Here is a 26744-nt window from a genome sequence, read left to right as displayed (position 1 = left end):
AAGATAGCACAGTGAGGGTGGGGAGAGAGAGGAAGAAAAGAGCACACACTGGGAGCCGGAGCAAACCACTTAAATTAAAGTGACGTCAGCTCCTGACTGAATTCTGGCTCTAGGGGCCAGCTCCCTGGCCGAGTGGTTGGGTTCACGTGCTCTGCTTTGGTGGCCTAGGGTTTCGCTGGTTCAAAACCTGGCTGCGAACATGGCACTGCTCATCAAGCCATGCTGATGCAGCATCCTACATGCCACAACTAGAAGGACCCACAACTAAAAACACACAACTATGTACCGGGGGGACTTTGGGAGAAAAAGGAAAAATAAAATCTTAAAAAAAAACCATTCTGGCTCTACTCACTAAAACACATCTGGAAAGGTCTTGTTTAAGGGGGATGAAAAACTATTATTTTAAAAAAAGAAAAATGCACAGTAAATTTTATTTATGTATTTATAAAAAGATTTATACCAATCAGGCCTTTAACATGTAAAAAGTACACCTATATTTACAAACTTAACTATATGAGAATATAAAAGCAGACGGAATTATCAAAAAGAAAACATTTTATTTATATCACTAAATACAATTAGTTTCCCTGATTATAACCCATAATGAGTGTCACCTAAAATACAGGACGGTCTGTACAGAGGTGAGCGACCCCAGCATCACTGTGTGCACACACTGAACCACTGACCTCAGGAAAAGCAGAGCTGACGTTGCTAAATTACCGTCTGTTTCAGAAACTCTCACCATCTGACGGAAATCAGAGGAAGATTTATGTAGCAGAGCACTTGCATAATAACTTAAAAGGTTAAAAGCTTATAGTGATAAAATAATCTTGTGCACCCTCCTCAGGAATTTTAGGCAGGCGGCCCTCTTACAGATCCCAAGTCTGGACAAAGACAACCAATCATGAAACACTGGGTCAGTTCACTGGCCATCTGGTTGGTCATGGTGCATTTCTGGCGAATAGGTCAACAGAACGATCATGACCCAGAGGTGAAGCAAAGCCTAAGGAAAGAAAAGCAATGTATGCATTAGCAATAAATCCATCTCCAGCAAGGCCCACTGTGAGTGCCCTGAGGGCCAGCACCACGTCTTATTCGTCTCTGTACACCTGAGGCTAGCGCTGGGTCTGCAACCCTGTAGGGGCTCTGAACACTGACTGGACAAATAAGGATGAACCAGATGTATGAACAGTCAAAGGAGCTGAGCACAAGGGAGGGGAATACGGAGCTGCCCCTACAGAATTCTCAGCGGAGAGGCGTGAAGTCCTCAACACATTCACATTACGCACATGGCATGGACACATAAATAATCAGTCCGGTAACGACACTGCAGAGTAAATGGCATGATTAAAATTGCTAGATAAACATGAAGCTGGTCGGAAAGGCTTTCTAGAGCCGAGTTCTGGCTGGTGTTTAGAAAGAGGGTTGAGCCATGATTTGGTGAAGAGGTGACAGGGAGATGTTCTTGCCAGGAATAATGTGCCAGGTTTCAGAGGCTGATCTAGGGTCCAGCACAGGGCCTGCGGTGATAAAGTTCCACTAACGCCCTCATGAGAGCGCTGAACCAGAGTGAGGGCCGTTACTCAGGGCCTTGCGCCTCTGCAGTGCACCGCGCCCCATCTCACGCCAACCGACGGCGCATGTGCTCCTCACACTCTGCAGCGCAGGAAAGCAACCCGATGTGGGTGTACTGGACCCTTTCCCAGGCCATTCAGTTTTCTTTCTTTTGTTCTCCCCATCCCTCTCTTCTTAAAAACTTTTTATTTAAAGGACTAACTCTTCCCTCTAGTGGATCACAGAGAAATTTCTAGGTATGCTTTTATTTCTTTTCAAGAAAACTGCCTGTTTTAATTCAACTCAACTACTTGTACACATCCTCACTCATCATGGACCGTGAGCTTTTTAGGCTCACAGGACACACGAAATGACATGCCAAACTATGGTCGTCATTTTATGAGAGCTAAGAAATCCGAAAGAAAATAAATCAACTTTGAGATCCCTTTGGAAAATAAAGCAAAACACATGGAAAAAATTGAAGCAACTTTATATCGAGATAAAAACGAAATCAATTGTCTTCTACCATTATCATTAGGGGGCCTCAGAATGGAGGTAACTATTAAACTGCCTACAGTTAACGTTATCGTAGGAAAACCTTTCAGCAATTTCTTAGACAGAATGAATTGTCATTTTATGTGCATACTCTAAGGGAAAAAAGTCATAATTACTAACAATGAGTTCTTTTCTTTCAAAGTTGATTGCTAAACTTTTAGGCAAAAAGATGAGCAGCGAAAAAAAAACGAGTTAAAAATCAAGTGCAGCATTGTTTTTTCAAACAAATTTACTTACCATATATATAATTACAAAAACGCGTGCTATGGGGTATCTTCGGAGAAAAATTCCCAGACGGATGCTGTGCAAATAGTGGTGGGGGTGGAGAGGAGAAGAGAGTTACACTCAAAACAGATCTTCCTGTGGCAACAGTTTCTGATGCTTTTTAAAATTTCACTCATTTAAACTATTTACATGGCCGCCATAAAAGAAAGATTATTCTATAGAAGATCGTTAAATGATTACCTGAAATAACTATACAGAAATGTGACAGTAGTAAACAAATACTTTTGTCATTATTTGGGGTTTGGCTGTTAAACTTTAGCACAAGCTACTTCTCTTGATTCTGGAGCTACAACTGTAGAAGACAAACTGGGTCCCTGTCTAAATCATTTTTCTTTTAGGAACCAAAGAAGTTACAAAAGATAAGGCTGTTGTGAACACACAAATGGGAAAAGAAGACTCTGGTTGGAATTAATCTGCAAATAGCTAATCTGGAAATTTTTGCATGGATACATGCTTCTAAAAGGCACAGAACTATAGAAACTCAAGTAAACATTTAAAGTCAGCATGGGAAACATCAAGACATCCAGACCTTATTACTCCCACCTACTTGCAACCTTTTCCCGCATCAAGATGGATACACATACAAGCAAATACACCTTTCTTCTATGCCTTTCTGCTTCTGTCATTGCCACTAGCACAAGGCCTTGCACATAGGTTCTCTAAAAAGTATTATGTATGCTGAATAAATGAATAGTTGAGATGGATGTGCTTAATAATTTGGAGAGAATGACTGTGGCTTCTAAGCCTGTGGCTTCAGGAATCTTAGTAAATTGCCCTCCTTATTTTTAACACCATTGCTTTATCCTAGCACAAAAACTTAAAAAAAGATTGTTCTATTATACAACAATCCATTAAAACTTTGTTTAATTATCAACACTGAAAGGCAGAAGAGTTTAGTAGGTTATTTAGACATGAACTTTATCAAGGCTATATATAAACTATTAAAACATTTTCTTTATAAAGTAGATGTCTGCTAATATACAAGGCTATTTATAATATACATAACATACATATAAATTACATACTATTTGGGTAGTATGTAATTTAAACATTTAAAACATTAAAATGAGTACTGTTCATTTATTACAGTAGCATCTTATATTCTAATCACATGATAATGAGATAAAATATTCAAATAGATCTATTTACATGAGACAGAGGCTTGCTCAATGAAATTTAATTTTTCTTTTTTCTGGCCGAGGAAGATTGTCCCTGAGCTAACATCTGTGCCAATCTTCCTCTAGGTTGTATGTGGGATGCCACCACAGAGTGGCTGCCAACGAGTGGTGTAGGTCTACACTCAGGAACCGAACCTGGGCCGCTGAAGTGGAGTGCACCGAACTTAACCACTAAGTTAGGCCATGAGGCCAGCCCCTAATGAGGTTTTTCTTTTTTTTTTTTTAAAGATTGGCACCTGAGCTAACATCTGTTGCCAATCTTTTTTTCTTCTTCTTCTTCTTCCCAAAGCGTCCCTCCACCACCCTGTACATAGTTGTATATTCTAGTTATAGGTCCTTCTGGTTCTGCTACATGGGACACCGCTTCTGCCCGGCCAGGTGAGTGGTACTAGGTGCGCGGCCAGGATCCGAACCGGCAAAACCCTGGGCCGCTAAAGCAGAGCGCGTGAACTTAACCACTCGGCCACGGGGCCGGCCCCATGAGTTTTTTAACAGAGTCTGTTATAGAAAGAAGAGAAATGGTCAGAGGTAATCATCTTCAATAAAATATAGGCAGTTGCAGACCTTTTAAAGCAACTTCATGACACTGAAATTCCATGAGAGGAATAAGGTAAATGTCACTTTAAATATCAGCTCTGCCTAATGGGACTCACTATGATTGAAACCACTGGAAAACGTTACAAAAATAGTGGACAGTCCATCACTCATCGTTACTGGTACTGCTTACCTAAATTGGTCAATTGAACTGGCAGCTTTGCGGACTTTTCCATACATTCCTGCCAGATTAGTTTCTGTGTCATTAAAAAGCACAGGAACATTTCGCAGACGCGTGCCTGTTTAAACAAGAAAAAAATGAATTAATGTACAGACACCAAAACCAATTTTCTAACAAAATTTTAGTTGAATATTCATTATATTACATATGGAAGAAATTCTCAAGGCCAACTCTCTAAGCACTACACCCAAAGAAGGTGAAAGCATAAAGGAAAGATAGATAAACTCATTCTATAAAATGTTTAAACTTCCATATCCAAAAAAACAAAAATTTAAAAACTAAGAAAATTATTCTCCTATGAAATGAGCAAAACTTAAAGTTTGCAAACACCAAGTGTTGCTGAGTCCATACTAACGGGCACTCTCCTCCTGTGCCAGCAAGAGCGAGGCTGGACACCCCCTCTACAACACTGACGACTCCCAAATCCATTAGCTCCAGCCCAGACCCCTCCAAAGTGAGACGCGTCCAACTGGCTACGTCATTTCCGTCTGGGCGTCTAACAGACATCCAGACTCAGCAGGCCCCAACTAGGATCCTGATTTCCTGTCCTCACTGCCAACCTACTCGTCCTGCAGTTTTCCGCTCTCAGTACACGACGGCTCCACCCTTCCATCTGCTCAGGCCAAAAACCTTGACTCCTTTCTTTGTCCCAAACTCCACATCCAATCTGCCAGCAAATTCTGTCAGCTCACCCTTAAAATAAATCCCCAAGGTGCCCACTCTGGTTGGAACCACCACTGTCTCTCCCACGGACTGACACAATGGCTCCTCCCTGGTCTCCCTGCCTTCAGTCCTAGCTCTCTGCAGTCTGCTCTGGACAGCGCAGCCAGCGGCATCTTATTAAAGACCCTTCAGTGGCTTCCTACTTCACTCAGAGTAAAAGTCCCTACACAGGCCTAGACGGTCTCCTCCAGGCTCTCCTCATCCCGCTTACCCTGCTCTCCCCCTCACTCAGTCTACTCCAGCCGCTCCCGGCCCCTTGCTATCTCTGCAACATACCAGCAACACTCCCGCCTCAGGGTCTTTGCACCTGCTCCTCTCTCTGCCTGGAACATTTTCCTGTGGCTCTCCTCATAGTCTACTACCCTACCTCCTTCGGGACTTTAACAAAGTGCCACTTTTTCAATGAGGTCTTCCTTGACCGCCCTATATTAGAATCCCATCTCACGCTTGGCACCGTGTATCTCCCTTCCCTGCGTAACCATCCTCTGCAGCACAAAGCGCCATCTCACATAGTTCATTTATCACCTGTCTCCTCCACCTGTACCCCCGGCAACACCACAAGGCATGATCCACAGGGCAGAGATTCTGGTCTCTTTTGATGACCACTGCATCTCCAATGCCTAGAACAGTAACTGGAACCAAGTAGGCACTTAATAATTATTTGCTGATTTTGGCAACAAAAATAAAAAGCCTTTAAACGCGTATACCTATGGATTCAGCAAGTCCATTGTTAAGAATTTATCCTAATAGAAAATACGTACAGAGGATATTTTCCTCAGAACTGCCATTAGTTACAAAATTAGCCACAATCAAAATCGCCAACCATAAGGAACTGATTCAACAAATTATGGTATTTTCATGTGACAGATTTCTATGAAGCAATATATAAGTTATTGTGTAAAATATATTATAAAAATTTATATGAAAAAAGTTGAAAATCAATAAAACAGATACTACAAACATATATAGGAAAAAAGTCTGAAAGAAGATGTTCCAAAGTTTTATCTGAGGACAAGAGACTATCAGGTGATTTTAATTTCCTTTTTTTTGGTATTTCTTTTTATAGCAACCATGTGCTATTATGAAAAAAAAAAAATATATATATAAAATAACGTTATGTTTTAAAAATTTAAGAATAAAAAAATTAAAACCAAAAAGCTGGGAGATTTCCTGAATGACTACTTTGTAGGCTTTACAAGTTTCTAAAAGTAAAAACTTGCCTGTTGAAGCTTATACTAAAATCTTTAACATTGTTTGGTTACGTATTGTGGGAATCTGTAGATTTCTCTGTTAAAATCATAGACTGGAGATACTCCCGTGACTACGTATTAAGCTTTCTAGTCACAATTACGGGCGGGAAGATTGAAGCAAATCTGGCTCTGAGGCCCTGAAAGCGCCTTTCTACTCAGTCACTTGTCAGCGACAACTTGTCGAGCGTCCTACAGACTCCTGTAGGATTTTCGGTCCTCGGGCCTCCCTTCTCCGGGTCCCACACTAGTAAGGGATCTTAATCAGTCCACTGTCCGGCTGGCTAACGATCACACCAACAGCGCAGGGCCCAGGCCACACGTCTGGAGAAAAGCGGGGACTCGGTTGGACGAAGCTTCCTTTCAAATGAAACGGTCTTTCTCTAACTTTTCAAAGCCATGTTTGAATTAGCAAGGTTGGAAATTACGGCAATGAAACGTTTCTGTTACCTTCGCCGTTGTCAACTCCAGACATGTTAATGGAAGGCCCATTACTACCACTGCCGGCCGCGGAGTGCATCTGCTGCTCCAGGCGCTCCAGCTGGAAGACCAGCGAGTTCTTCTCCGTGCTGAGACTCTCCAGCATGGTCTGCTTCTGGATCAGAGTCTCTGTCAGCTGATGCAGTCGATTTTCTAACTCGGACTGACTGCTATTGCTTAAAGTTTTATTGGTAAGCTGAAAGGCAAAGCATTCATTAAATTATTACATAAAACCAAAGTCATACAACATAGAAACCATGGTACTCCATTCCCATAGGGAAACGCTGGCATTAACTGATTTTTCAAAACTCTATAACGATTCTTTCACTGTCTACAGAAGCGATTTTCAAACTGTACTAGTGGGTCACCAAGTCAATTTAGTGGGTCACAACTGGCATTTAAAAAAAATAGAATAGAACGGGACATAGAGCACACAGCACATAGTATTAGCATTATTTTGTATAACTGCCGTTTTGGCTTTGAACGTGTAAGTGTGTGTGAGTATTGAGTCACGATGTAAACTTTATTTCTTACTGTGGCATCATGGTCAAAAATATCTCAAAGCACTGGTCCAGGAACACAGTTCACACTTCTCGGTCTGGATTCAAAACCTTCCGTAACTCAACAGTTGTGGCACAGCACAAAGACCACAATGTGAGGTCTTCACCTCAGCTCATCAATTTCCCAGCTGTCACCTCTCTGAATCTGTTTCCTCATCGATAAGTGAGGATAACAGTGCCTGTTGCACATGGTATTTAGGAGGCCCAGAGGTAAAAGGATAAGCAGATGCAGCATTTTTACTGTTCACTCAGTATAAATCTTAACTCATTCTGATTGTGTGGGGTTTTTTTTAATGTATTAAGATGATAGTCTCTTTTTAAATTGTACAAGGCAGAGGCTGGCCCCATGGCCGAGTGGTTAAGTTCATGCGCTCTGCTTCGCTGGCCCAGGGTTTCGCCGGTTCGAATCCTGGGCATGGACACGGCACTGCCTGGCAAGTCATGCTGAAGCAGCATCCCACATGCCACAACTAGAGGGACTCACAACTAAAAATACACAACTGTGTACTGGGGGGCTTTGGGAGAGAAAGGAAAAATAAAATCGTAAATTGTACAAGGCAAATTCCTTCTCTGAGACAAAGTTTTTCCTCTGTTCTACTTAGATGAAAAATCTTTAAGACGCATCTTCCTATAGTTGATTCCTGATTAACAAAAACAGCACAGTATCTTACACATAGGAGGTACTCAATAAATAATAAATATAGGAGCTTTCTCTAAGATTAAACCAATTTGCGCTTTATGCTCCTTTCTTTTCTTGACTTTCTTTTAGCAAATCACATTACCGTTTGTAAGCATTGCACAAATGTAGGTAAGAGAAGGAGAAGGGAACACATAAATCAATTAGCTGTTCCCAACTCTTATAAAAATTAAAATGAAATATTTTAAAACATTACAAATTATGGACTACTATGAATTCTAAAAACTTAGAAAATTAAAATTATTTGACGTTTCATGTTCAAACTAAGTCATTAGCTAACTAAAAAATAATTAGTCAATCTTTATGCAAATTATTTAAATGATCAATAAGTCCATTATTTATTAAGTCAATCATCTGAGTATAAGGGAGGAAAGGACAATGTACAATTACAGGGCAAGCATGCATGACTTTGTCAGTTAATGATAAAGGCTAATAAATCTAGGTGCTAGGCACTTGTTATCTTCTGTTTTACATTTCCAGAGTTAAAAAGGGTCTTGATGACCTTATGGAAGACCTATCAATTGTTAATAGGAAGGTTTATCATTGGATTTTCCTTAGGAAAGAGAAACCAAAATTACGTAACTGGCGATCAGCACAACCACCACTGAAGTTAGACGGTACAAATTTTGCGGTAATTCACATCTCTTTGGGTGACTCTGGCTATAAGATACTTCTCTAAGAAGCAAGCCCCTGAATATAGTGAATGCAGACTCAAACGGCATTAGATGAAAATTGTGAATCAGGCTGAAAATAAATTATCTCACTACTGCAACAAGAGAACTCAGGTGAAAATACGGGAAAAAGGCTTACTGTACCCTTTAAAAAATGTAGCTTCACCATGCTATCTTCTCCCAAGTTGTGAACGCTGATTCCTACCTGATTCCTGAGTTTCTGAATTTCTTCTTCTCGATCTTTAATTCTGCTTTGCAGTGTGTTCTTTGTTCGATACAGATCTTCTTCCATGTAGTGGAATTCCTACAAAGTGAGGCACAAATGAGCAAAAGTTAGATCAGAGCTCCCTATTTCATCCCCAGTACTTGAAACAGCGCCTGACACACGGTCGCCATTCAAGCAACACGTGATGCGTGTGCACCGACTGAGACATTGGACTCGGATGGTCTGATGAAAAGTTAATGCCTCCACATGACATCCAAGCACAAGTCTGCATGTGATCACATATTCCCATTTTTCTTGGATAGATATGTAGGAACAGAACCCCTGGACCACAAAAGTGTATGTCTAATAAGGGAAGAAAAGCTGCCAAACTGTTTTCCGAGTTTTCTTTCAAAATACCTGTACCATTTTGCATTCCCATAGCAACAGGAGAGTTCCAGTTCCAACACTCGCTACTGTCAGGCTCGGTAAGTGCAGCTATTCTAACAGGTATGCAGTGGTATCTCATTGTGGTTTTAATCTGCATTTCCCTAATGGCTAAGGATGCTGAGCAGCTTTCCATATGGTTATTTGCATCAGGCAATATCTTGCACCGGTTTTACTCTATCATCGATAAAAGTGAGAGAGAAAAAAAAGAAATACCTCCAGATTCACTAACAGCTGCACTAGTGAACTACTAGTTGTCCAATGGATATGACCAGTCAGAGTCAGGTCAGAATTTAAGAGCAAAGCACATGCCAGGGAAGAGAGAGTAATTAACTAAGTACCTTCAAAAGCATTATGCTTAACTATGCTAATAAAAGACGTAAAGGGAGCTGCACGAAGAAGTAAACACGACATGGAACATCAAACTGCTAGAGACTACTTCAGACACTTGGCTCAACCTGCTCATTTCACAGACTCAACAAATTGAGATAAACGAGAAGAGAGAAAATCAGGAGGGTAATTAGGGTTGGAGAATCACTATTTACAAGGTTTGCCTGATTTTATAGCTCTAGGCTAGCACAAAATTCAAGGCTGAAATTACTTAAATTAATAAGGAGCGCTACAGGACTATTTAATCCCAAGATTGAGCACTTTACATCTAGAACATCTGATTACTAAGTGAACAGCCCACAGCTGCCTTCAGCTCCACTTTCCTCTACTTAACTCCCTCATCTTAAAAAAGGCACTGGAAGTGGATGCAGTAAAACCATCTGCCACAATAAAATGAAAATTATCTCACTCACCATCAAGAACATCAAATTTTTGCCTTTTAGTAAATTAAAATGCAATTTCTGAAAGGACAGCTAATCTTATGACTAAATTATCTAAACAGCTATGATGTACCCCACAGGTTGCTACTTGGTGAATTTTTCTCTTAATACTCAGGAAATAGATTTAAGTGCAACTTTCATAATAAAAACAAACATTGAGAATAGAACTAGTTTCAGAAATGATAAATCCCAATGAAAAAACTCTTTAAAGAATATAAATATGCAAAGCTGGAAATGTTAGGAGTGATGCACTGAGAATTATAAGAATAGTTTTCTCTCTGTAAAACGAACAGAATAACAATTTTGAGGATGAAATAAGATAATGTAAACTAGGTGCCTATAACAATGTCATTTCTCAGTAAATTAGAGATGTTATTAATATTAGATACAAAATTATGCAAATGTGGCATAAGCAAGTTCAACTGTGTTAATATTTAAACTATTACATAAGTATATTAAAGTAGAATAATTTGGCTTGAGGAGCAGACAACTGCTGATTGAACAATGAAATATAATTCTAAACATGATTTGTAGGAACAGTCTGTATAAGCATCTTTTCTCAACAGAAAGAGTAGTCTAATGGTACTAAGGCATATATGTTTCTATTAAAGAATATTTACTGATGTTCCTAGAAAGCACAAATAAAATATGAAAATCAACTGACATTTTTAAGTTTTCTATACATACATACTCCAACAAAAAGATACAATAAAATACAGACAGGGCAGCAGACAGAACTCTGCGACAGGAACCCTGGGCACTATCCTGTTCTATAATTAGTTGTATGATATTAGGCAAGTCTCATTTTTGTGCTTCTACTTTTCATCTCTTAAAAAACAAACAGGGGCCAGCCCGGTGGCGCAGCATTTAAGTGCACATGTTCCACTTTGGTGGCCCGGGGTTTGCCAGTTTGGATCCCGGGTGTGGACATGGCACCACTTGGCAAGCCATGCTGTGGCAGGCGTCCTACATGTAAAGTAGAGGCAGATGGGCGTGGATGTTAACTCAGAGCCAGTCTTCCTCAGCAAAAAGAGGAGGACTGGCAGCAGATGTTAGCTCAGGGCTAATCTTCCTCAAAAAAAAAAAAAGAAAGAAAAAGAACACAAAAAAACCCAAACAAACAATGAGGAGGATGGGGTAATAAGGTAGGAGGGACCATCTACCATCAACACTGTGAGCTCACGCTGTTAAGAATTTCAGTAAGCTGCTTTACCAGGACGTCTCCTCGTATGACCACTAGGGGACGGAGTCTTCCCCAGTAATCATCAACCTCAAATCCTTACCTGCTTCTGTCGATCCAGCTCTGCCTCTAGTTCTTGTTTAGACGCCTTCTGCTGGGCTATTTGGTCTTGCAGATCTTGTAACTGTTCTCTTGCTGATTCTGCTTCACTAACCTGCTGAGCCTCCATATCCTTAAAAAGATGCACCTTACATGTGAAAGCAATACTTAACTGTTCAGGTCAACATTTGCTGAGTCATCATTATGCGCCAGGAGCTGGGCACAGCAGGCGCTGGAGGGACAGGATGTGCGAGACGTGGTCTCAGCCTACAAGGAGCATACAAACTGACACTCCATTATATAACATGGAAAGGGCGAGAGAAATGAACAGGATGCATCATTTGGTCTCATGAGTATGAGGGGACAGTGGCTCACTGGTAGACTGAGATCTTTATTCAAAAGCTAACCACTTCAGGGCCAGCCCCGTGGCCTAGGAGGCAAGTTCAGCGCGCTCTGCTTTGGTGGCCCAGGTTCACAGGTTCAGATCCCAGGTGCAGACCTATACCAATCGTCAGCCATGCTGTGGTGGTGTCCCACATATAAAACAGAGGAAGACTGGCACAGATGTTAGCTCAGGGTGAATCTTCCTCAAGCCAAAAAAAAGAGGAAGATTGGTAACAGATGTTAGCTCAGGGCCAATCTCTCTCAGCAAAAAAAAAAAAAAAAGCAAGATGATAACCTAACAACTTCAAAAAGAACAGAAATACATAACATCTAAAAGAAATTCCCTGCATTAATTCCCTGATATTGCAGGTTATCACTAGTTTTTTGTGTGTGCATAAGTAATCAATACACAGTAAGAATATAACTTTTCTCTCATATCACCTGAGGTAAGTGTATTATTTTTTTTTAGCTTTATTACTATTATCTGCTTTCACATCTTCCCATGTTTCTTCTGTAACTTATTTCTCTGGGGGTCACTACTGTCACTTCTTCAAACTCAAAAACCACCTTCTGGATTTCCTGTAAAATCGAGTAGTGGCAAAGAACACAGTTCTAGGTTTCTCTATTTTCCACATACAGGTTAAGGATAAATCTATTCACACAGTACTATACGAGATTAAAATCAGCATCTTAACTTTGCTCTTTATCTTTTGGTACATTCTGTTTTATACTCATCTCCACAAACTCTGGCACTTCACATACTGTTTGAAAGAACTGATAGATTAACGATACTCCCAGATAATCACAGTGTAATATTCTGTATTCACACAACTTTGTGGATTTAGAGGAAAAAGCAGTAAGTACAACTATTTTCCCCTACCATCGTGTTTTCAGGGTTAGTAAAAGGTAGATTAATTTTTGTCATAAATTTGACTAAATCAGACAAATTCTTGAGAGGCAGGCAATATCCATAATGGTTAAGAATGCATCTTCTGGAATCAGACAGACTAGGGTTCTAATCCCGGCTCTGCCACTTTACTGGTGACGGGAAGTAACTTTCCTTCTCCATGCTTACATTTCTTCAGGCTGTAAAATGAGAGTTATCACCTCCCTTACAGGGTAATGGTAAGGAAGAAACAAAGGGATATAGCTGAGAGCTTAGTGCTCAGAACCTGATGGCTATTATAATTATTAACAATTCTCCCATTTTGCTAGACCTAATACTATAATCTGCATTACAGATTACATAAACTTCTTGAGAAAAGGTAGTCACTGTTGTCAATGATGCTGGGGTAAGGATGAGATATTAAATAAAACAAATCATATTTTTCATAATCTCGCCCTAAAGACATGTATGATTAAGACAAGGTATGAATAAGATTAGCACCTACTCAATTTCTAAGTTCACCGGATTGAATCCTTTGAATTCAAGATTATTTATAGAAAAAAAAAATCCTACTTTAAAGACTACGAGGACAACAGCCTTCCCCAATTCTTCTATTTGGCCAATAAGAAAACAATCCAGAAATAACAGCAGCTCCTACTACTGAGGGCCAACTGTGTATCAGGAACAACGCCAGGCCCTGTACACATATCCCTTATCCTCAAGAGAACCTGCTGCCCAGCCTGTTCCAGATGAGGAGACTCAGGCTCATGAGGGGGAGCGCTCTGTGCAGGGGCACATCTAGTCTACATCCAGGTCTGTCTGATAGTCAAGCCCATAATCCAGACAAGATATGCTAGCCTCGGGACTTCCCTACTTGCCTCTGTGGTTCACGGACATCTTACAAATCAATAATTTGCTGAGTTAATGCATGAATGGATTCTCTTTGCAAAACGTTTTTTTTTTTTTTAAAAAAGATGGCTTGTTATCCTGCATTTGATCTTTTCTCATCCTCAGAGACCCTCCTACAATACTTATGTTAAGGACCCTATATTTCATCTAAATTAATGGCTCAGTTTACTCCTAGATTAAATATAGTAATTATACATAAACTATAAATTATAAGATTATGTGTGAAACCACAATTAAAAGACCATCCCTAAGCCCATTCTAATACCAGAAAATACCCCAGTTTTACAGACAAGCCCAAATCTGATTTGTTTTTAACCACTAGCATGTAAGATCCATAAATATGAAGATTCTGTCTGGTTCCCTGGTATAACTCCGAGCCCAGAAGATGCTGGCATGGCAGCACTTGGTAAGAACTGGCTGAACATGAATCTGGTCACCTACGTTTGTTATTCCCACAACTTGACAGTTAATCAGTGGACAAGAAACCTACTGCTTTAGATTTACTTCTATCTGGTGACTAATATTCCAGCAGAAGTTTCACACGTTATTTCACTAATACTACCTTCCCCCCCAAATACAGACTTCATCACCTCTTGAACTGCTAATAGCAGCTGGGGGCACAAGGTCGTCTGTGAGGCCAAACCACAATGAAGCTTACCTGTAGTTCAGATCTCAGCTGATGTATCTGGCCCATCAGCTTCTGTATTTCCTCCCGCTGCAGCTCCTTTTCATGCCGAAGTTCCTCCAGCTCCATGCTGTTAGCAGCACTGCTATCGAGGCCTTCAAAACCAGATCCTTCCTTTAAGCTGTTGATCAATTTTTCTTTAGACTATTGTAGACAAAGAAATATCTTTAAGCAAACCAGAGATTAGCTTGTATACTGAATATCATCTACGATGTACCAACTAAACCTCTCTGGAAATATTACAATTCTGTTCTCCATCAAACAAAGTCCACAGATTAAACCCACTGGGATACAAATGCAACAGGCCTTGCTGTACCGTGTCCTTGGAAAACAGTGTCCCTAGGACCATGCTATTGTTGAAAACTTGTTATTAACAAGGCTTTTCTCATTTTCTTCTCATCCTTTCTTACCCTTTTATCCCCTGTAACATTCTACTCAACAAATATTTATGGAGCACTGACAATGGTTTTGGCAGTGTGCCGAGTGTCCTGTGTAAAAAAGCCAAGGTCCCTCACTCGGATAGCACCCTCTGCCTTATAAACGAAAAGGGAAGTCTGTTACAAGAACCCAGGAGAAGGCAGGAAAGACAAGTTGAGAGAAGGATACGGTCAGATTATTGCGGAGTTCCGGGAGGAGAGACCACCCTGGGGAAGACAAGGCTTTACCTGAGAGACAGCAGTTATGCTGGTCCTGAAAAACGGCTAGGATTTTACCAGGGACAGAGAAAACAGAAAGCAAAACACAAAAACGCAAAAGCACGAGCGCTCTAAGAAAGTTCCGTGAGATGAGCGCAGCTACTGCATGAGGACCTCTTTGCGGGAGCTTCAGCTGCCAGGCTACAACGTTTTCATTTTATTTGGCAGGCTAAAACAAATGACCAAAAAGTAGACAGGGAAGCAATATGACCAGAGATGCATTTTCGGAGGGTTAATCCAGCAGTGGTATAATGCAGGCGTCCACAAACTATGGGCCATGGGCTAGATCTGGCCTGTGGCCTGTTTCTGTACAGCCTGCAAGCTAAGAAGGGTTTTTATATTTTTAAAGGATCCTAAGAAATAAAAACAAAGATTACGTGATGGAGACCACACATAGCTCACAAGCCTACACTATGTACTATTTGGCCCTTTACAGAGAAAGTTTGCCACCCCTGGGATAAAGGATGAGTTGGAAGAAGAGATTTGATGTGGAAAGATTAGTTTAAAAAGTGCTATAATTCTAGGCCCGTAATAACAGGACCATCAGCTCTTTCACGTTAAACACAAACATGTGAAAGACACTCTCCTCCGTCAAAAATGATTTTCCCTTTCTATGTGGTAGAATTATGGATGCCTTTTTCAAACTTTTCTGTATTTTTCAAATTTTCTATAATAAACATGATTTTATACGTCCACATGGCTAATGCCCAGACCCCTCTGCTGAGCTTCAGGCCTGTATTTATTTATTTATTTTTGCTGAGGAAGATTTGTCCTGAGCTAACAACGGTTGCCAATCTTCCTCTTTTTGTATGTGAGCCGCTGCCACAAAACAGCCACTGACAGATGAGTGGTGTAGGTCCATGCCTGGGAACTGAACCCAGGCCGCTGAAGTGGAGAGTGCCATACTTAACCACCAGGCCACTGGGGCTGGCAGGCCTATATTTCTGAGTGCCTTTCTGAAACTTTCACCTCAATGTCACATCAATTTTGCAAACTCACCAGAACTTGTCATAATCTCCATCAACCCTAGTCTGCCATCTTTCCTGTTTTCCCTTTTGTAGTACAGGGGAATATCATTCATACACTCACACCAGAAACCTGGAGTCACCCTGGATTCCACCTGCCATTCCCACTTCCTCCAATTAAATCTCCAAGTCTCAAATATTCCACCTCCCACATTTCTATAAGCTGTCCCCTATATGCCATCCCCACTGCCATGAATTAGATCAGATCCTCATCATTTCTTACCGTTATTTTTGATACTTGCCTCTTCACTATCTACATCTCACCAACCCAGCCTTCATCCCTTCAATGTATTCAACAACTTACTGAGTACCTGCTCAGGGCCAGGCACTGTGCTGGGGACAGAACGGTAAACAAGATGGAGACCCAGCTCTCCCCTAACCTCATCACTGCCACAGTTCTTGCACTCAAATCTGTTCATGCTGCTCAAATTCACCCCCTTACTCCCTACCATCACCTATGAAACTTCTTTGCACGGCATGCAAGGCCATCTGTGATCTGCCTTCCGCCTGCCATTGAGTTTTATCTCCCATCTCTTATCTCTAGTACTTTATGCTCCAGCAATAGGGAACTAGCTGCAGTCCACTAAATACATCACGTTCCCTCAGGTCCCCTTTGCTCTGGGCACAGGTTGTTCTATCTGACATCTCTTCCCTACCACAAGACTTCCTACTCATCTGGCAATTTGCTCTTTATACAGCATCTCCAGTGATCCCTGACATCCTCAGACAGACTTTAACGGCTTACTGTATCAATAATTTCATCACATCAATTACCGCAGTGTCTTTCCACTAGACTGAACACTCCTTGCAGAAGAGGACACATCTTTTGAGCTTTGTATCCTCAGCAGCTATCACAGTGCCTAGCGAATAGTACCTTTTAAATGATTTAACAAATTAGAGTGACGCAACAAAAATAATCAGAAAGAAGAATTTGGAGGAGATGGATACAATGTTTCATGAAGGGAATGGAAAAGGCATTCATAACCAATAGGAGGTTGGGGCTAAAGGAAAAAGGGGGAGTCAAAATGACACTGTAGTTTCAAGCTCTATTGCCTGGGAAGATGGCAATAATATTTATCAAAATAGCAGAATGAAGGAGAAGCTGGTTTGGGGACTGGGACACCCCATGCAGAGAAGCATGGCAGACATTTAGAAACTGGGGTCAGGAAGCTAGGGTTGGAGACATGCTGAAGTCACACTGAGGTGACAGAAGCAGAGTGAGTATATGATAATGCAAAGTAAGAAAGAATAACAAAAAATTCTGTGTAGGATAGAACTTGAGATGATTCTTCCTCTTTGGGGACTGGTAACAGGGTCCAACTGAGACAGAAACAGCAGTAAGAGAGGACAAGGAGACCTAAGGCAGTGCAAGTGGCATCAGAAGGCAAGAGTTTCAAGAAAGTCGGAGGGTTAATAGTGTCAAATGCTCTACCAAAATCAAAGTGGATGCAAACTAAGAAAAGGACAGAAAAAATATATTTAGGTCATTAAAGACTTTTGAGAAGCCAGTTTCAAAAATGTAATGGGGAGAGAAATTACAATGAAGGAGTTGAAATTAGTTCTAAAATGACAACAGCAGTCTGACATTGAAAGAAAGGACAGGTAAATGGATGAAAGTGGTTAAAAAAGCCAAAAGGAGTGTTTTTTCCCTTAGGCAAGAGTTCCAAGATCTAGTCTTCATTCTTCCACTAAGTAACAGTGTGCTCTTGAATAACCTGAGCCAGAAGGCAGCAGAAAGATACAGATGGAGAGCACAAATTTAGGGAGAAAGGGCTTAAATGAGATGGGAAGATATGGAATCCATGCACAAGCAGAAAATTATTCTAGAAAAAAAATGGAAGGACACGTTTTTCCCTCTGCTATGAGAGGCAAAGAGAGAAGTTTAAAGGTATGTCTGCTAACTGCAGTCTTTTTAGAAAAGTAGAAGGTAAGGTGGCCTTAGGTGTGAGGAACAGAGAACAAGCTGGATGAGGCGATGCTGAGAGCTGGAGGAGGTCTAGACCAGCTATTGTGAAAACTTAACAGACGATCAACAAGAAAGAGTAAACGACTGTTTAATGACAACCCTGAATATTATTACAGTGATGAAGGTTGAAGACTTGAACTAGGCAGTGGCAGAATGAACTTTAGATAAAAAGAAAAAAAGCGATAGGAACAAGAGACACTGCATCCTCTCCGCAGTGTTTCCAAGTAGAGTGAGGCATCTGAAGAGAGCCAGCCCAGCCAAACAGGAACCAATCATCCCACAGATCTGTACAGTCTCCGTGGCTCCCGGTTAAACGGCATCTCTTAACGTTCAGAAGTGTACATTTCACGCTTACCTGGAGGATTCTAGTAGCTTTCTGCTTGTAGTCAATTAATTCCTGCTTAGAGGACTCCAAGTTGGACTTATACATCTTGACTTGCTGCTGCATCTCATCAACTCTCTTCTTCTCATCTGAGTATTTTCTCTCTGCCAGAGTAACTGCTTCTGCCAAATTCTGACGTTCCACTTCCATTTTATTAAGACGTGCAGCAAACTCACTCTGTGACAAAGTTTTATATCATACTTACATCATTTTGCTTTGAGATATATTTTGCAACCATCCATTCAGATATCCTGTGGGGTTGTGGCTCTCAAACATGGCAATGCATCACAATCAGTTAGGGAGTCTGTTAAAAATACAGCCATCCAAGGCCTTTCCCAGGCTTACCGAATTGGAATTTCCAAGACTGGGCTTGAAAATCTGTTTTTTAAGAAATTCCCCAGGTGAACCCAGTCACTTGGATACTAGGTCTGGTCTGATACCAGCTGATCAATGGATAACAGGCCTAGAGAAAACTAGATAGTCTATTAGGAAACAAGTAAATAGCTGCATCTTTTCTAATAGCACAGCTAACATTTTCCCTTTATTTCAAATTTTCTAATAAACTACTCAATGTAATTTTTTAGCTTAAGAAATTTTTAAAGCACATTCTATAAAACACATGGCCTGTCACTTTCTAGCCTATCTAGTTCTGAGAATTTTTTATATTTTATCTTCATTCTCAAAAGCTCCCATCATCAAAAAACTCAGAAGGTGAGGCAGAAGTCAGAAAGCCTTTAGAGTTACATGCCAATATCTGAAGCCCACAAACCTCTGATCCAACGTTAACTCCTGTTCTGAAGAAAAGCAGCAGGAGGACTACTCCTGCTGCCCCCTGAGCACGTGAGATGTGTCCAACGCAACTGAGAACTGAACTTTCAAGTTTATTCATTTTAACCAATTTAAATTTAAACATAAAACCTAGTAATTCCATTAGGAAAAGAGTTACTGAGATCTAATTCACATAGCATAAAGTCTACCATTTTAAGGTGTACACCTCAGTGGTTTTTAGTGTATTCAGAGAGTCGTGCAACCACTGTCACATACCATTATCACTACCTAGTTTCAGAACATTTTCATCCTCTGTCATTCCTCCCTCCCTCCCAATCTCTGGCAAACATTAATCTACTTTCTTTCTCTATAGATGTGCCTACTCTGGACATGTCATATAAATGGAATCATACAAAATGTGGCCTTTTGTGTCTGCCTTCTTTCACTTGGCATAATGTTTTAAAGGGTCATCCATGTTGTAGCATGAATCAGTACTTCATTCTTTTTTCTAAAATTGTTTGCTGGGAAAGATTCACCCTGAGTTAACATCTGTTGCCAATCTTCCTCTTTTTTTTTTTTCTCTCCAAAGCCCCAGTGCAGAGCTGTATATTCTACTTGTTAAGTCCTTCTGGTTCTTCTACGTGAGCTGCTGCCACAGCATGGCCACTGACAGACAAGTGGTGCAATTCGGCATGTGGGAGCCAAACCTGGGCCACTGAAGCAGGGTGTGCTGAACTTGAATTACCAGGCCATCAGGTCTGGCTCACTTCACTCCTTTTCATGGCTGAATGAGATCTCCTTGTATGGATATACCACATTTTGTTTATCCATTCAGAAACTGACAGACCTGTGTATTGTTTCCAGTTTGGGGCTATTATAAATAGTTCTGCTATGAACATTCGCATACAAGTTTTTGTGTGGACATGTATTTTCATTTCTCTTGGGTATATGCCTAGGAGTAGAACTGCTGGGTCATATGTTTAACTTTTTGAGGAACTGTCTGTTAAGTGGAAAACTTCTGAATACGTTTAGAACAACCTGGGTATGAGAATTTATTCTTTCACCTGTAAATTTTATGAACTCTAAATACATATCAAGTATTTCAGAAGAAAATTTAATGACCGAATTAAGTGTAAAATACACCATATTTTAAAGAATCTGTATACAAAAAAGACTGTAAAATACCTCATTAATAATTTTTAATATTAACTATATTTTGAGATGATAGTACTTTAGATATACAGTGTTAAATAAAATATATTAATAAAATTTTCAAAAATCCACATTAGCTGATATTTACTTTCCGGGCTGAACTATTTTCACCTGTTTGAAAGATAGCCTGGCCAGAGATTCTCAACCCTGACTGCGCATTAGATATACCTGCAAATCTTGTAAAACCACACCACCACCGTCTATGCCTTACCTCCTACAGTGGGATCAGACTCTCTGGGAGCAGAGACCTGGCATCAGAAAGCATTAATAAGCTACGTAGGTGATTCTAATGCATACAGAGGGTTGTGAATCACTGAACTAGATGACAAAATTCACTTAAGAGTAAAACTCTAAATATTATGCACAATTTTCTCATGAAATAAATAAATCTGATTAAACTGGCATCAGAAAAAGCTTAAATAAAAAAAAAAACAAGATGTCCCAAATCAGCTTTTAATCAAATAACAGTAATGTTTGTTGCACAACCAAATTAAATGAAAAGATTTCTATCTCTAATGAATATTAACTATTTTAATTATATTTCAATACATAAAATTAAATAAATTTAGCAAGGATCAAGCTAAATTTTCAAATGCGTGGTTTTTGTCACAGAAACAGAATGTTACTAATGAGTGAATGTGTTATGAAACAGCATAAAGCCATTCCTCCCCGTCCCAGAAACGAAAGACCTCGGTGGTCCCCATTCTAACCTGCATCTGTTTATAGCTCTCCTGCTCTCTCTTCAGGGCGGCGTCAGCTTCATGCAGTCTCTCCTGAAGAGTCTGCAGCGCTTGATTCTGTAGGCTGCTACCTTCGCTGTGATCCTGCATTATTCTAAAAGAAAACACATCACCTGAAACAACTCATTTCCAAGTGTACAGGTGATAAGGTAGAATAATTTTTAGAGCATCAGCTTGTAAGCACAAAAAAGATGGTTTAACTAAAACATTCTTAAAGAAATTTTTTTCTCTTTTAATGGAATGTAATCTATATTTTTAGGCATCCAAATGTAAGCACACACCACGTATCACTGTATGTTGAAAGACTAATGACAGTATGCTCTTCAAATATTTTTAAATTCAGAATTCGCTAACAATGCACCTCAAGATTCAAACAATAAATCCATTTTCCTTAACACACATTTTCCAAGATTACCAAAGATAAATTTTCCCTCTTGTAAATCTCTAAAAGCTAAATTTTAATAAGGCAGTACATATTGCAACGTTTATCATTACTTATATAGAAAGCATGATTCTAGCTCCTTTTTTCATTATTCATAGAATTGGCTACCGTGATTTTTCACTCTGTAAGGTTTCTAATGCTTCCGTGCGAGCGCTCAGGAGCTGGTCAGCTTCTTGCAGCCTCACTTTCAGTATGGCCAGCTGGGAATCCTTCGCAGCCACCGCTTCGGTCAGGTCATCTACCTGGGCTCGAAGTTCCCGACTTATTCGATCACTCTTTGAATGGTCAACATTCCACTTTTCAACTCTTGCTCTTGCTTTGTTTAATTCTAAAAAAAAATACAATTTCTCTATTCAAGCAAACACTTCTTTCTCTGAGCACACACAGATTCTCCTTTGAGTCTCTTTAGTGTTTTACTTATTGCCAAAATTAGGAGCTTACAAATATCTCCAAATTTTTTGCTCCAAATGGGCCACTCATTTTTCAAGGCCGACATTCACCCTTATATTACAGTTGAAAGGGTGGAAAGGGGCATGACGCTAGCTGCTCTTCTACAAATGTTTTCTCTGGAGACACAGCATAAAGCATCTGGGAGCCAAGGCCAGTAGATAGTGGGGAGTTCACAAGACTAAAATGGTCAATGGATTGGTGGAGTTCTGCCAGACACAGGAAAGAAAGCAAATCCAACTCAAGGGTAGATAATGTCCACCCCAGTAAGGCCAAACAAACAAAAACAAATGCTGAAGAGAAACACAGAAAAGAATATGTTTCTTTCCATTACTGTGGCAAAAAGATGCTATTCTTTTAACCTAGGAAATTGGTGCAGAAAGAGCAATGCAGTGCAGATTTCCATACCCTCATGTACTATCTGTAATTGCAGTTTACCAGCAAAAAAACCCTTTTTTTTTAAGTTGACGCAAATTGTACAGGGTCTCAGGGAAAGCTCTATTTCTATGTCTACATCAGTCTGGGTAAGGTGAAGCCTTTTCTAAAGTCAGTCCAACGAGTCTTAAACTATCCTATTGCACTCTGCAGGGGCTCCATCCATGTCTTGGCAAAACTCTTCCCACAGTCCCCACACTTCTTTTGAATCACCACCAGGAACCAAGGCAGAGATTTCTCCTCTCTTTTGTTTTCTCCTCAGCCACACTTACAATAGCACTAACATACTGCCCCATCACTACCTCAGTCATGGGATTATTTACTTTTTAATTATCCATTTCTGAGGAAGCTGTGGGTTTTCTATTCTAGGGTCACCTCACTGCACAATTCCAGAGGACACTATTCAAACTGAACTCCACGTTCATTTGACGTCCCCTGGAGCAGTGCAATACTGTGACCTTGCCTACAAGAGCCTCCCACTCTGTTTAATCCCACCTATGGTTCATGCACAGTTCCTCTCGAAAGTTCAGAATCAATTAATAAAATAAACCCGCTGACTACTCACGTTCTGCCCTTCTCAGTTCTTAAATTTCATAGTTCTAAGAATGGCCAAACAAGCCAGTGTTCTGGGTTTCAGGTTGGGGGGAGAATGATTGGTCCCTTTTCCAAATCTGGGCCCTATATTACTATGAAAACACTATTTTACAAGTCTTTAACCAAGTTTTTAGTTTATTTTTGAAATGTTAAATTCCTAATCCTGAACAATTTAAATAAGGCTCTACCTTCTTGAGTTTCCTTGGATCTTTGAAGTAGTGAGGCCATTTCCTGATTTAAAGACTGAACTTCATTCCTCAGCAGTTGATTCTCCAGTCGAAGATTAGACAGTTCATGTGATTTGCCGTCATCAGTAGGAGCTGGGTTGTGATCAGCGCAGGCAGCATCTGACAATACATTTTCCTTCGAAGAATCCTCTTGGACTTCATGGCCAGAATCTGTATTATTAGAGGTTTCTGTAAAAAAGGAATACATTTTTGTTACATTGGAACGCTCACTACATACACATCAGTAGCTTACTTTGGTAGAAGGTCTTTTGGCTCAAGTTGACTGCTACAGCTAAAATACCGTAACAAGTAAACAAATTCTCAATCGACTTCCCTCTGATGAAATTTCATTCTCATACATGGAGCTTTATAGACCTCTAAGGATCCTCAAAATCTGGATACAATGAATGAATGGTGATAAAGAATAGATAAAAGAATACTGTTCTGGGAAGGAGAAAATCAGAGATAATTTAAGTGGTTGGGTTTAGATATAAAGAGTTTTGGTCTCCCTTTTGTCTTTGAATTATTTTTGAAAAAAAGGGAGAAGTCTCAACAGTAAAAATAATGGAAAGGCACAAAAGAACAGTTGTGGGTTTCAGGGCAAGGAGAGTAGTAACAGATCAGAGCCACTTGCTACATAGCAAAGCAGAGTCTAAAATGCCTTACCTAAAGAGGCAGAGATTCGTGAATTCAGATTCATCCTGTTTTTAATCTGCTACTAAATGTGATACAAACACACTTTTTACTTACTCTAAAAAAAATTAGGTATGTGCTAAAAAACAAACTCTATCTAAATGATAAAACAGACCCAAACTATAACTGTATGGGCAAAAGACTTGACACTTTACAAAGGAAGATAAACAAATGATCAATAATCATATGAAAAAGTTCTCAACATCGTTAGTGATCAAAGAAATGCAAATTAAAACCACAATGAGAACTGACAAACACCCACTGGAATGGCTAAAATTAAAGACAACACCGAATGTTGACAGGGATATGGAGCAACTGGAACTCCCACAGATTGCCAGTGGGAGTATAAATGGTGTAACCACTGTGGAAAAAGGTTTCACAGTTTCTTATGAAATTAAACACACACCTACCGTGTGACCCAATAATTCCATTTCTAGATATTTAACCAAGAGAAAAAAAACACTTTCCCACAAAAGACAAGTACTGTACAAAATTGTTCACAGCAACTTTATTTACAATAACCAAAAACTGAAAGCAACCTCAATGTCCATAAAAAAGAATGGATAAATTGTGGATAACAGACTACTACACAATGAAAAAGAACAAACTATTGATATATCCAATAACTTGGATGAATCTCGCTGACATATTAAGTCAGATAAGAAAGTGTATATAGTATATGATTCCATTTTTATGAAGTTTTAAAACAAAAACTAACCTAAGGTGAAAAAAATCAGAACAGAGGGTGCTTGGGGAGATGGGGTGGGGAGATTAACTGGGAAGAGACATGAGGAACTTTCTGGGCCAAAGGAAATGTTCCTTATCCTAATACAGCTGTGGGTTACCTGGGTATAGCCATTTGTCTGTATAGCCAAGATCTGTGCATTTCAACATACATAAAACAAATTATGAGACAAACAGGGAAATTTGAGCACTGACTAGGTCCTAGATGATACTAAGGAATTACTAAGTTTTTAAGGTGATAATGGTGCAGATATTTGTTTTTAATGCTTGTATTTTTTCAGAGTAATAAAATGAAGTATTTATAAAAGAAATAATATGAGATCTGTGATTTGCTTCAAAATAATTCTGTGGAGGACAGAGGTAAAGGAAGGGGTGGCAAATGGCAGGGTATAAATAAAACAAGAATGGCTATGAGCTGTCGATTACTCTGGCTGGATAATAAGTAATACAAGGTGGGGAGTGGTCATCAATCAATCTCTACTTTGGTATGTTTGACATTTCCAAAATAAAGATTTTAAAAAGAAATAAAGTATATATCCAAACTTGTGGGATATATACAGTCACACACCACTTAATGACAGGGATATATTCTCAGAAATGCATCGTTAGGTGATTTTGTCATTGTGAGAATCTCAGAGTGTACTTACACAAACCTAGATGCTATAGCCTACTATACACCCAGGCTCTAAGGTACTAATCTTATGGGACCACCATCGCATATGCGGTCCTTCATTGACAGATACGTCATCAAGAGGGGCATATCTGTATCTAAAGTAGTATTTAGAAGGACATTTATAGTCTTAAATATTTATATTAAAAATGAAAGGAAGGAAGAATTAACAGTTATCCATCCATGTTAAGGGTTATAAAAACAGCAAAATAAACCCAAAGAAAGCAGAAATTAACAATAGACAAGAAAGGACCAAAACAGAGAAGAAACATATTAGAGAACATAAAGATAATTTACGCCAATAAATTTTTAAATGTACATGTTGAAACCCATGAAACTGTATACTCTAAATAAGTGTAGTTTATTGTATGTCAGTTATACTTCATTAATGTTATTTTTTTTAAGATTTTATTTTATTTTTCCTTTTTCTCCCAAAGCCCCCCGGTACATAGTTGTGTATTTTTAGTTGTAGGTCCTTCTAGTTGTGGCATGTGGGATGCCACCTCAGCGTGGGTTAATGAGTGGTGCCATGTCCACGCCCAGGATTCGAACCGACGAAACCCTGGGCCGCTGAAGCAGAGTGTGTGAACTTAACCACTTGGCCACGGAGCAGGCCCCTATTTTTTTTAAAAAACAAGCATTTAGCACAGAGCCAGATAATATCTGGCAGGTAGTATCTGTGATCAAGCTTTGGTTTCTGCAGGGTTAGTATAAATGATTAGATTAGTGTCTGATTGTGTTAAAGTTTCAGCTGTGACACCTTCATTATTTTCCTGAAATTAAGCAAAATATAATGCCCCCAAAAGTATACAAAATAGACAAATGCTTAGACTATAACTCACCAAAATCAAATAAATGGAAAACAAAATGAATCAATAGTTAAAATCTTCCAGTAAGAATACCCCAGACCCTGATGGTTTTACCAGTGAGTTTTAGTAAACATTTAGGGAATAAACAATCTCAGTCTTACATCAAATAATTAAGACAATAGGAAAAGAGGGAACACTTTCCAATTCATTTTATAAGGCTAACATAACTGTAATACTAAAACCTAACAATATTACAGGTCAATCTCACTTATGAAATAAATGCAAAAGTCCTAAACAGAGCATTAGCAAACTGAAAGTTAAGTTTGGTTTTAGGTTTTAAAAAAATCAACTGATTTGTATACCCTATTATTAAAGAAGAAAAGTCATATGATATCTCATACATACAGTTAAAACGGGCTAAAATTCAACAAAAAAACCTCAAACTAGATATATATGGAAACTTCCTTAGCCTGATAAAAAGTACCCATGAAAAACCTAACACAAACATCATACTTAGTGAAAGACTCAAAGCATTCCCTTTGTGATAT

The 26744-nt window shown here is 39.5% G+C and overlaps 1 protein-coding gene across 2 annotated transcripts in view; it reads right to left on the bottom strand.

Annotated features, from left to right (window-relative positions):
• Positions 1 to 537: 537 nt before the first annotated feature.
• Positions 538 to 26744, bottom strand: part of GOLGA5 (golgin A5) — a 33169-nt gene continuing 6962 nt past the window's right edge. The window contains exons 3-14 of one of the 2 annotated variants that reach the window (XM_046647467.1): positions 23242 to 23469; positions 21686 to 21905; positions 21106 to 21229; positions 18389 to 18592; positions 14321 to 14491; positions 11488 to 11616; positions 8931 to 9029; positions 6768 to 6993; positions 5596 to 5702; positions 4300 to 4405; positions 2347 to 2410; positions 538 to 1003 (exon numbers count right to left, since the gene is read on the bottom strand). In XM_046647467.1, coding sequence (XP_046503423.1) covers positions 2373 to 2410; positions 4300 to 4405; positions 5596 to 5702; positions 6768 to 6993; positions 8931 to 9029; positions 11488 to 11616; positions 14321 to 14491; positions 18389 to 18592; positions 21106 to 21229; positions 21686 to 21905; positions 23242 to 23469 — 1652 coding nt within the window. In that variant the 3' untranslated portion in view covers positions 538 to 1003; positions 2347 to 2372. The remainder of the gene's footprint in view (positions 1004 to 2346; positions 2411 to 4299; positions 4406 to 5595; positions 5703 to 6767; positions 6994 to 8930; positions 9030 to 11487; positions 11617 to 14320; positions 14492 to 18388; positions 18593 to 21105; positions 21230 to 21685; positions 21906 to 23241; positions 23470 to 26744) is intronic. The other variant, XM_046647466.1, reaches the window with a different exon arrangement.

The sequence above is a fragment of the Equus quagga genome, chromosome 20 (genome assembly GCF_021613505.1).
Source record: "Equus quagga isolate Etosha38 chromosome 20, UCLA_HA_Equagga_1.0, whole genome shotgun sequence".
Classification (NCBI taxonomy): Eukaryota; Metazoa; Chordata; class Mammalia; order Perissodactyla; family Equidae; genus Equus; species Equus quagga.
Note: the sequence above shows the minus strand (reverse complement) of the source record. Positions and strands in the feature narration are given on the sequence as shown.